Below are 12,547 nucleotides of genomic sequence, written 5' to 3'. Positions count from 1 at the left end.
AGTGTTTGATGAAACACTGAATTTGACATTTCTGCTATATATATATATATATATATATATATATATATTTTTTTTTTTAAATGGACACTAAACTATCTCCATATATACTTCCATTCGTTTTTTTTTTACTGGTACGGCTACCCTCAGACTAGTCTCGTGAGGCTTGTGGGCGTCCTAGAGAAAAACATCTCATCTTTCCATAGGGGCTCATATTAGTGTGTAGAACAAACTAATCAGATGCTACAGATGTTTTCGTGAGAAGACCGATTTTTGGGATGTCTCATGGTCTGACAAACACCGCTGTAGCTCGGCCACCTTCCACCGCAGATGTGGAAGGCTACATTTGGTGGATGCGGTGGATTGATACACAGCCCATGCAAAACAACATATCTCTAGTTTAAACAGACGTATTTTGTCATTCTTTTGTTACTGCTTATTAGATTTTCGTGGGGGCACGGACATCGCCTCTAGAGGTTTAAACAATATGGTCATTTTCAGATATACAGGGTAAAGTTGATAATTTCATAACGAGGACAGCAAACATTTTTGCAAGGCGCACTGCATGCCCGAAGCGGGAGGAGAAAACAAGAACTCCATAAAAACATCCAACATCCGATTTAGAGATGGGGGTGAAATCCTTTATAGTTGTGCTATATATTCATTGGCTATGTCATAGCTAAATGATAAATATTGATACATTAGTAGCTCAAACACTTAATCTGCAAAAATGACAAGTTCATTTGCGGGTGATGGTGATTTCAGAACCAAAGTGGAGGGACAAAAAACAGGCTGCATTGCCCCCTAATCTGATAGCGGTAATGAGATGGTAAATGCCTAGTCTCCTTTATGGGTCAACTCAGGTGCCTACATTGTTACGCTCGTCGTCGGATGATAAATGACCTGACCAAGGTGTAGCGTGGTAGGCGTACATTCTCTCTTTATTTGAAAACGTAATACCGGGGAAAAACAATGAACACAAACCGAACGTCATGCATAAAGCAACAAACAAAGACAAGATCCCACAAAACCCAAAAGGAAACTGACAATTTATATCTGATTCCCAATCAGAGACAACGATAGACAGCTGCCTCCGATTGGGAATCAAACACACCAACATAGAAACAGAAAACATAGAATGCCCACCCTAATCACACCCTGACCTAACCAAATAGAGAAATAAAAAGGCTCTCTAAGGTCAGGGCGTGACAGTACCCCCTGTAGCGTAACGTTATGACTGTAGCGTAATGTTATGACTGTAGAGTAGCGCTATTACTGTAGCGTAATGTTATGACTGAAGTGTAGAGCTATGACTGCAGCGTAATGCTATGACTGTAGTGTAGCGCTATTACTGTAGCGTAACGTTATGACTAGTGTAATTTTATGACTGTAGTGTAGCGCTATTACTGTAGCGTAACGTTATGACTGTAGCATTATGACCATAGTGTAGTGTTATGACTGCAGAGTAGCGCTTTTACTGTAGTGTAACATTGTGACTGTAGCGTAACGTTATGACTGTAGCGTACCTTTATGACTGTAGAGTAGCGTTATGACTGTAGCGTAGCGTTATGACTGTAGTGTAACGTTATGACTGTAGCGTACCTTTATGACTGTAGCGTAGCGTTATGACTGTAGCGTAACGTTATGACTGTAGCGTAGCGTTATGACTGTAGCGTAACGTTATGACTGTAGCGTACCTTTATGACTGTAGCGTAGCGTTATGACTGTAGCGTAGCGTTATGACTGTAGCGTAGCGTTAGGACTGTAGTGTAACGTTATGACTGTAGCGTACCTTTATGACTGTAGCGTAGCGTTATGACTGTAGCGTAACGTTATGACTGTAGCGTAGCCTTATGACTGTAGCGTAGCGTTATGACTGTAGCGTAGCGTTATGACTGTAGCTTAACGTTATGACTGTAGCGTAACGTTATGACTGTAGCTTAACGTTATGACTGTAGCGTAGCGTTATGACTGTAGCGTAGCGTTATGACTGTAGCATAACGTTATGACTGTAGCGTAATGTTATGACTGTAGCGTAATGTTATGATTGTAGTGTAATGTTATGACTGTAGAGTAGCGCTATGACTGCAGCGTAACGTTATGACTGTAGCGTAATGTTATGACTGTAGAGTAGCGCTATTACTGTAGCGTAATGTTATGACTGAAGTGTAGAGCTATGACTGCAGCGTAATGCTATGACTGTAGTGTAGCGCTATTACTGTAGCGTAACGTTATGACTAGTGTAATTTTATGACTGTAGTGTAGCGCTATTACTGTAGCGTAACGTTATGACTGTAGCATTATGACCATAGTGTAGTGTTATGACTGCAGAGTAGCGCTTTTACTGTAGTGTAACATTGTGACTGTAGCGTAACGTTATGACTGTAGCGTACCTTTATGACTGTAGAGTAGCGTTATGACTGTAGCGTAGCGTTATGACTGTAGTGTAACGTTATGACTGTAGCGTACCTTTATGACTGTAGCGTAGCGTTATGACTGTAGCGTAACGTTATGACTGTAGCGTAGCGTTATGACTGTAGCGTAACGTTATGACTGTAGCGTACCTTTATGACTGTAGCGTAGCGTTATGACTGTAGCGTAGCGTTATGACTGTAGCGTAGCGTTAGGACTGTAGTGTAACGTTATGACTGTAGCGTACCTTTATGACTGTAGCGTAGCGTTATGACTGTAGCGTAACGTTATGACTGTAGCGTAGCCTTATGACTGTAGCGTAGCGTTATGACTGTAGCGTAGCGTTATGACTGTAGCGTAGCGTTATGACTGTAGCGTAGCGTTATGACTGTAGCGTAACGTTATGACTGTAGCGTAGCGTTATGACTGTAGCGTAGTGATATGACTGTAGCGTAACGTTATGACTGTAGCGTAGCGTTATGACTGTAGCGTAATGTTATGACTGTAGCATAACGTTATGACTGTAGCGTAATGTTATGACTGTAGCGTAGCGTTATGACTGTAGCGTAATGTTACGACTGTAGCTTAACATTATGACTGTAGCGTAACGTTATGACTGTAGCGTAATGTAATGACTGTAGCGTACCTTTATGACTGGAGCGTTATGACTGTAGCGTACCTTTATGACTGTAGCGTAGCGTTATGACTGTAGCGTAGCGTTATGACTGTAGCGTAGCGTTATGACTGTAGCGTAACGTTATGACTGTAGCGTAGCGTTATGACTGTAGCGTAACGTTATGACTGTAGCGTAGCGTTATGACTGTAGCGTAGCGTTATGACTGTAGCGTAACGTTATGACTGTAGCGTAGCGTTATGACTGTAGCGTTATGACTGTAGCGTAACGTTATGACTGTAGCGTAGCGTTATGACTGTAGCGTAACGTTATGACTGTAGCGTAGCGTTATGACTGTAGCGTAACGTTATGACTGTAGCGTAGCGTTATGACTGTAGCATAACGTTATGACTGTAGTGTAGAGCTATGACTGTCGCGTAATGTTATGACTATAGGTTAGGGTTATGACTATAGCATAGCGTTATGACTATAGCGTAATGTTATGACTATAACTATGGTTCCCTAAAGGAGGGAAACGAGGTACAACATACTATGGGGAGCCGCACTATCGCAATCTACATTCACACTTGACAAGGTTAATAAAATCCCCACCTTGCTGGAAGCCCCGCCATCCACAGATGATAAGTGTGAGGCTCGGATTCATTCCTTCAATTTAATACCACTCTTCATCGAGCCCAGGACCTGGTGGTGCGGGGCCAAACAGGTGTTGTACCTCGTTCCCTCCTTCAGGGAACAGTAGTTATAGTCATAACGCTACGTTCCCTTTCAGTCAGTCAACTTCGGTATAACATACTATGGGGAAATATAATCACGCCCCAAGCCGACCCCAACGGATACTAAATGAAAACGTCCCATGACAGACTACCCAGTTCTGACCCCGCCAGATGCAGCTGTCTGGGTATTGTGCACACGGCACTCTGCTTAGTGACCTGTCCCAGCCGTAAGAATCCTGTGGGCCTCTCTATCTGAGAGTGTAGTCTTAGGGATACAGTCAACCAGTACGTAGGGAATTGGTGACAGTTTGGAATCAGGCTGCAGCAGTATGGGGGCTAGTGGAGCAAGAGGAATTATAGGATCCTGGGTATAGTAGTCTAGGAGGTGTGTCCACACCTCCAGCTGTGAGATCATACAGTCGCTCTTTTCCCCAGAGATGTCTGGGGGACACAGAGAGAGACACACACACATACGTGTTAGTGAAATGTACACACACATGGGTTAGTGACACACGTGCGCACATGCTCACACACAGACAAGACACATTCTGGTGCACACCCACAGATGTCTCTTAAACACACATACAAACCAGGATATTGCTTCAGATTTTCACATTAGCATTTTCTCAAAGGTGTTGAGTGTCCTGTCAGCTAAAAGTGACAGCCAGTCAACCAGCCAGTCAACCAGCCAGTCAAACAGTCCATCTACTGAAGCTCAACAATAACAGTTTTGAGCCACACAGAACCATAGGGCTGAAGAGAACTCGTTGACCCTAACACCACATAGGCTATCTATCTGTACATTCTATGTCATCACTCTTTTTTGAACTCTGTAACCCTTTCAGTGCACACTCACATGCACGCATACGCATATGCAGACAGTACACACACACACACACACACACACACACACACACACACACATTCACTGCCTTCCCTATCGTTTGTGTGAATGTCACTAGAATAGCGTGCTGACAATGACGGGTTGTTTTACGTGAAGGCCTTGTGAGAAAGCAAGGTGGCACAATAAGACCAGTCCCCAACGTCATCATGATATTGTCACACCTTTAAACCCCCAGTCCCCCATGCAGTTAACCCTACATGGGTTGTGGGGGTGGGGAAACACATTTCCATGTGGAACGTTCTGACAGATTGCATGATGGCATCAATGTGGGAATTCCAGAAGAGAATTCCAGAAAAGAACCCTTATGTTTGATTCTCTTATCTCTAGCATGTACATGGATACTATGGAATATTAGTATTTTACAAATGTGGGATCTTAATTTGATCACTCTTTTGTTGCTGAGAATTTACCTACGTAAATTTAGGTTAGATTATTGTATAATTTTGCACACCCAATCTTTCAGTTTTTGATTTGTTAAAAAAAGTTTGAAATATCCAATAAATGTCGTTCCACTTCATGATTGTGTCCCACTTGTTGTTGATTCTTCACAAAAAAATACAGTTTTATATCTTTATGTTTGAAGCCTGAAATGTGGCAAAAGGTCGCAAAGTTCAAGGGGGCCAAATACTTTCGCAAGGCACTGTATATATAGTTTGGCTAGCTGCTATAAGTAGCAGCATGTACAGTTGAAGTCGGAAGTTTACATACACTTAGGTTGGAGTCATTAAAACTAATTTTTCAACCACTCCACAAATGTCTTGTTAACAAACTATAGTTTTGGCAAGTCGGTTAGGATATCAACTTTGTGCATGACACAAGTCATTTTTCCAACAATTGTTTACAGACAGATTATTTAACTTATAATTCACTGTATCACCATTCCAGTGGGTCAGAAGTTTACATACACTAAGTTGACTGTGCCTTTAAACAGCTTGGAAAATTCCAGAAAATTATATCATGGCTTTAGAAACTTCTGATAGGCTAATTGACATCAATTGGAGGTGTACCTGTGGATGTATTTCAAGGCCTACCTTCAAACTCAGTGCCTCTTTGCTTGACATCATGGAAAAATCAAAAGAACTCAGCCAAGCCCTCAGAAAACAAATAGTAGACTTTCACAAGTCTGGTTCATCCTTGGGAGCAATTTCCAAACGCCTGAAGGTACCCCGTTCATCTGTACAAACAATAGTACGCAAGTATAAACACCATGGGACCACGCACCCGTCATACCACTCAGGAAGGAGACGCGTTCTCTAGAGATGAACGTACTTTGATGCGAAAAGTGCAAATCAATCTCAGAACAACAGCAAAGGACCTTGAGAAGATGCTGGAGGAAACAGGTACAAAAGTATCTATATCCACAGTAAAACTAGTCCTATATCGACATAACCTGAAAGGTCGCTCAACAAGGAAGAAGCCACTGCTCCAAAACCGCCATAAAAAATCCAGACTACAGTTTGCAACTGCACATGGGGACAAAGATCGTACTTTTTTGAGAAATGTCCTCTGGTCTGATGAAACAAAAATGGAACTGTTTGGCCATAATAACCATCGTTATGTTTGGAGGAAAAAGGGGGAGGCTTGCAAGCCGAAGAACACCATCCCATCCCAAGCACAGGGGTGGCAGCATCATGTTGTGTGGGTGCTTTGCTGCACTTCACAAAATAGATGGCAACATGAGGAGGCAAAATTATGTGGATATATTGAAGCAACATCTCAAGACATCAGCCAGGAAGTTAATGTAACGGCAGATTTCCTCCTCTTCGTCTGAAGAGGAGTAAGGATCGGACCAAGATGCGGCGTGGTAAGTGTTCATGACGATTTTAATAAGAAAAGCCTGAACACTGTGAAATACAAAACAATAAACAATAAACCAAACCGAAACAGTCCCGTGTGGCACAAACACTTACACAGGAAACAAACACCCACAAACCAACATTGAAACCCAGGCTACCTAAATATGGTTCTCAATCAGGGACAACGATAAACAGCTGCCTCTGATTGAGAACCATATCAGGCCAAACATAGAAATGGAAAAACATAGAAAAACACACATAGACTACCCACCCCAACTCACGCCCTGACCAAATAAATAAAGACAAACGTGGTCTGAACGTGACAGTTAAAGCTTGGTCGCAAATGGGTCTTCCAAATGGACAATGACCCCAAGCACATTTCCAAAGTTGTGGCAAAATGGCTTAAGGACAACAAAGTCAAGGTATTGGAGTGGCTATCACAAAGCCCTGACCTCAATCCTACAGAACATTTGTGGGCAGAACTGAAAAAGCATGTGCGATCAAGGAGGCCTACAAACCTACTCAGTTACACCAGCTCTGTCAGGAGGAATAGGCCATAATTCACCCAACATATTGTGGGAAGCTTGTGGAAGGCTACCAAAAACGTTTGACCCAAGTTGAACAATTTAAAGGCAATGCTACCAAATACTAATTGAGTGTATGTAAACTTCTGACCCACTGGGAATGTGATGAAATAAATAAAAGCTGAAATAAATCATTCTCTCTATTATTCTGACATTTCCCATTCTTAAAATAAAGTGGTGATCCTAACTGACCTAAGACAGGGAATTGTTATTAGGATTAAATGTCAGGAATTGTGAAAAACAGAGTTTAAATGTATTTGGCTAAGGTGTATGTAAAATGACGACTTCAACTGTATGCTATAGTAGAGGCTATTGTTGGGTGACAGGTGGATTTAACCATGTGGAGGGTGAGGATGGGAGTGTAGGGTTAGGGTTAGAGATGTGGTGACAGACCATATTTGAGGCCTAAATCCTGTAAGTCTCCATTACCCCCTTAACCCCTCCCCTCCTCTCCTCACCCAATTTGTCACTGGAGGTGATGATGTCAGAGGAGGGAGGACCAGCTAAGATGCCCAGAGGGTCCAGGGTAACGTCCGTCGTTAAATGAAGACCAAGGTGCAGGGTGGTAGGCGTACATTTTCTGTCATTTTAAATGTTCCACCAAAAAAACTATAAACAACTCAACTAACGTAAAGCTAGGAGTGCAACACATGCAACACACAAAGACAAGATCCCACAACTGAAGGTGGGAAAAAGGGCTGGCTAAGTATGATCCCCAATCAGAGACAACGATAGACAGCTGCCTCTAATTGGGAACCATACTCGACCAACAAAGAAATATAAAAATTGATTTCCCACCCTAGTCACAACCTGACCTACCAAACAGAGAATTTAAAGGATCTCTAAGGTCAGGATGTAACATCCGGCTGCGCCACGTGGTGACTCCGAATCTACAGGGGGCAGGAGGGGCAGGTCCGAGAGAAGGGGGGAGCAACAAATTGAATAAATAAATAAATAAACAAACAAAACAGAGAAAGAGAGCAGAGGGGAGGGAGGAAACAGAGAGGCGAAAGACAAAATATATAAACAAAGTAGAAGCAAAAAATATATATATTTTTTTTTAAGAAAGGAAGGGAGAAGACAGAGGAAGAAGAAAGAAAGACAATCATTCAGAAAGATGAATCAGAGTTGGCGCCACACAGCAGCGAGATGAGGCAGGCGCACATTTCTCACCAACTTTCTTCAAGCCCAGCATTACTGGGGACTCATCAAAGTCTATCACACCGATGTCCAGAGGGTCCAGCTTGGCTATGTGGTGCCCCCGCACCTAGACACATACAGGGCAACCACACTCAGTGTGTGTGTGTGTGTGTGTGTGTGTGTGTGTGTGTGTGTGTGTGTGTACAGTACCTGGTACGCTCGTACGAGTGACTGTACAGCCAGATGGTCCTCCACTAACTTCTCCATGTTAGGTTGAGCTCCAACCATCGCCTGGGCGTTGGCCAATCCCAGAGCAGCACCACCCAGAGAAGGAGGGCTCTGATAGGCTGCGCCTGGTGACACCCCAGCGTTGGCATTCCGGAAGATAATATCCCACGACTACAGAGAGAGAACAAATAGAAGAGGGAGGGCAGAGAGGGGGTGGAGGAGAAGGAGGGAGAAACATACTTCAGCTTGGTTAGAAATCTATCAATCCAGGTATGCCAGGTATTCACCAAGATATGACATGGTCAAATGGTATTTACACAGTAACCTATGAATTACTGTTGTTCCTTTTGGAATGAATTTAAAAACAAAACACCACTACAAGACACCATTTAGTACCAGGTAGTTAGTTAGTTAACAATTGCATTGCCTAATAATATCTACTAAACTTAGGTCACCAAAGTTAAAGTCATTTAGCCCTGTCAGTCACAGTGAGTGCTACAGAAAAGGTTTTGCAACATGTGGAAGTGTTGCTGAACAGTAGTGTTGAGGGGTTGGTTCTTAGCTCAGTAATCTATGTTAAGCGTTGGTTGACCAGATCAGGCATTACTAAATAAAAGAGGGCCAGCCAGGAGCTAGATAGATTATGGGTTGCAGTATCACACACCATGTCACATCTAGGGTTCTTGTGTTATATAAGCTAGAAAAAACTGTTAGAAAAGCTGTGATATGCACAACCATACACACACACACACACACACACACACACACACACACACACACACACACACACACACACACACACACACACACACACAAATTATACACATGCATGCAGGTAAAAACCATGCTTGCATGTGTGTGCACAACCACCGGCCTTCTTTGCTCACTTTGAGGACAATACAGTGCCACTGACACGACCCGCTACCAAAACCTGCAGGCTTTCCTTCACTGCAGCCAACGTGAGTAAAACATTTAAACGTGTTAACCCTCGCAAGGCTGCAGGCCCAGACGGCATCCCCAGCGTCCTCAGAGCATGCGCAGACCAGCTGGCTGATGTGTTTACGGACATATTCAATCAATCCTTATCCTAGTCTGCTGTTCAAGAGGGCCACCATTGTTCTTGTTCCCAAGAAAGCAAAGGTTACTGAGCTAAATGACTATCGCCCCGTAGCACTCACTTCCGTCATCATGATGTGCTTTGCGAGACTAGTCAAGGACCATATCACCTCCACCCTACCTGACACCCTAGACCCACTCCAATTTGCTTACCGCCCCAATAGGTCCACAGACGACGCAATCGCAATCACACTGCACACTGCCCTAACCCATCTGGACAAGAGGAATACCTATGTAAGAATGCTGTTCATCGACTACAGCTCAGCATTTAACACCATAGTACCCTCCAAACTCTTCATTACCCTGGGTCTCGACCCCGCCCTGTGCAAATGGGTCCTGGACTTCCTGACGGGACGCCCCCAGGTGGTGAGGGTAGGTAACAACATCTCCACCCCACTGATCCTCAACACTGGGGCCCCACAAGGGTACATTCTCAGCCCTCTCCTGTACTCCCTGTTCACCCACGACTGCGTGGCCATGCACACCTCCAACTCAATCATCATGTTTGCAGACGTCACTACAGTGGTAGGCTTGATTACCAACAACGACGAGACGGCCTACAGGGAGGAGAGGAGGGCCCTCGGAGTGTGGTGTCAGGAAAATAACCTCACACTCAACGTCAACAAAACAAAGGAGATGATTGTGGACTTCAGCTACTGCTCCGCCCACCACCGTAAGGCTCTCCAGAGGGTAGTGAGGTCTGCACAACGCATCCCCGGGGGCAAACTACCTGCCCTCCAGGACAACAACCACCCGAGCCACTACCTGTTCACCCCGCTATCATCCACAAGGCGAGGTCAGTACAGGTGCATCAAAGCGGGGACAGAGAGACTGAAAAACAGCTTCTATCTCAAGGCCATCAGACTGTTAAACAGATATCACTAACTGGCTGCTGCCAACATACTGACTCATCTCTAGCTACTTTCATAATGAAAAATGATGTAATACATGTAGCACTAGCCACTTTAAACTATGCCACTTTGTTTACATACCCTACATACTCATCTCATATGTATATACTGCACTCGATACCATCTACTGCATCTTGCCTATGCCGTTCCGTACCATCACTCATTCATATATCTTTATGTACATATTCTTTATCCCATTACACGTGTGTGTATAAGGTAGTAGTTTTGGAATTGTTAGGTTAGATTACCCGTTGGTTATTACTGCATTGTCGGAACTAGAAGCACAAGCATTTCGCTACACTCGCATTAACATCTGCTAACCATGTGTATGTGACAAATAACATTTGGGTTAGGGTTAGGGTTATGGTTAGGGTTAGAATTTGTTTTGTTGACGTTGAGTGTGACAGGCGGAAATTCAGGAAACTAGCCTTACTCGCAGAGAGGTTAATAGCTTCTACTCCCAGGCAAAAAGACTGCTGAACACTTAATAACATGGCTACCCGGCCTACTTGCCTTGATCCCCCCTGTTTTTACACTGCTGCTACTTGCTGTTTATTATCTATGCATAGTCACTTTACCCCTACCTACATGTACATATTACCTCAATTACCTCAACTAACCTGTTTATTATCTATGCATAGTCACTTTACCCCTACCTACATGTACATATTACCTCAATTACCTCAACTAACCTGTTTATTATCTTGCATTAGTCACTTTACCCCTACCTACATGTACATATTACCTCAATTACCTCAACTAACCTGTTTATTATCTTGCATTAGTCACTTTACCCCTACCTACATGTACATATTACGTCAATTACCTCAACTAACCTGTACTCCCGCATATTGACTTGGTACCGGTATCCCCTGTTTATAGCCTCGTTATTGTTATTTTATTGTGTTATACTTTTTACTTTATTTTATTTAGTAAATATTTTCTTAACACTTGTGTAGTCTTAACATTATGTATAATCTCCTTGTCCTAAGGGTAAAAAATGACCCACCTTACTAAACCCCTAAAATAAAGCAGCTTAATTGAGTTTTAAACCCAAAATCTATTTTGCATGAAGAAACAACCTGTCTTTCATCACAAACTTTGTGAATATCTGGGTTTTCCCTCTTCACAGTGCAGAAATACTGTATTTAATCAGTGGACACCACTCATTTTTATTATGACACACCTGTCATAATTGTTTTCTTTTACTAAAGTAGAGGTTTATTATTATTGTTATTATTATTGCTAACGGTACTGCATAGGTGTAAAAATATTTTTTAGCAAGAGATTACTTGTATAGACTAAGAAAGTGGCAGAAATGTGCAGAAAGTAGTTTTGAATTAATTTTATTGAAGGAAAACAATAACAGTCTTGGACTTTTTTGGCAACATAGTGATATATTCTTATGTACTGTACAATGAGGAATTCTACTACAAAATACTAGTCCTCCCATTTTTTAGCCATTGTCTCCACCCACAAGGTGTTTAAACAAACAACAATACATAATAATAAAATAAGATAATAGATACAAAACAAAAATGTGAAGAACATAAATCAATCAACTCTAATTAGCACATAGTATGCAAGTGTGTGTGCATGGACTTTGCAGATGGATTTCTCACATGTGCAGCACATAGTATTTGTTTTACAGTCCTTCTTTGGGGGGCATAATTGGCATCTCCTCCTCTTGCCTGCCCCAGCTACAGCCTCAGGTGGATCAGGACAAGATTCAGCCCCCTGAACAGCTTTCACAAGCGCTGCAGAGGCTGCTTTGCGGTGGATGCGCTCCCTTCTTTGAAAGTGCCTTTCCCAGCTGCTTCAGGAACCCCCTCCTATTGTTCCTCTTATCAGGCATCCATGTAGGGTTGATATTCTACAATATCACAAAGGCATTGTATGAGGACACATCAATGATGTTATGGAAGATAACCAGGGGCCAGCGGGCAGTCATCCTCCTGCAGCTGTAAGTTCCAATCACCTTGTTCATATTGTCCACGCCTCCTTTGTTGTGGTTGTAGTCCAGGATGATGGCTGGCTTCCTGTCCTCACGATCACTAATCTCAGCCATTTTGTGCAGTGTGCTTAGGAGGACCACATTCTTGTTCCTCTTTG

General features: G+C 42.9%; 1 protein-coding gene across 7 annotated transcripts in view; it reads right to left on the bottom strand.

The window, feature by feature from the left end:
• Positions 1-12,547, bottom strand: part of LOC109868250 (2-oxoglutarate dehydrogenase, mitochondrial) — a 51,386-nt gene that overhangs the window by 14,924 nt on the left and 23,915 nt on the right. For all 7 annotated transcript variants that reach the window (XR_004205061.1, XR_004205060.1, XR_004205059.1 and 4 more), the window contains exons 3-4: positions 8,391-8,579; positions 8,214-8,307 (exon numbers count right to left, since the gene is read on the bottom strand). Coding sequence is in view for 4 of the 7 variants with exons in the window: in XM_031803245.1 (XP_031659105.1) it covers positions 8,214-8,307; positions 8,391-8,579 (283 nt within the window). In the remaining 3 variants the exon portion in view is untranslated. The remainder of the gene's footprint in view (positions 1-8,213; positions 8,308-8,390; positions 8,580-12,547) is intronic.

This window comes from Oncorhynchus kisutch, linkage group LG23 (genome assembly GCF_002021735.2).
Source record: "Oncorhynchus kisutch isolate 150728-3 linkage group LG23, Okis_V2, whole genome shotgun sequence".
Lineage (NCBI taxonomy): Eukaryota > Metazoa > Chordata > Actinopteri > Salmoniformes > Salmonidae > Oncorhynchus > Oncorhynchus kisutch.
The sequence above is the reverse complement of the archived record's forward strand: the minus strand, read 5'-3'. Positions and strand labels throughout refer to the sequence as shown.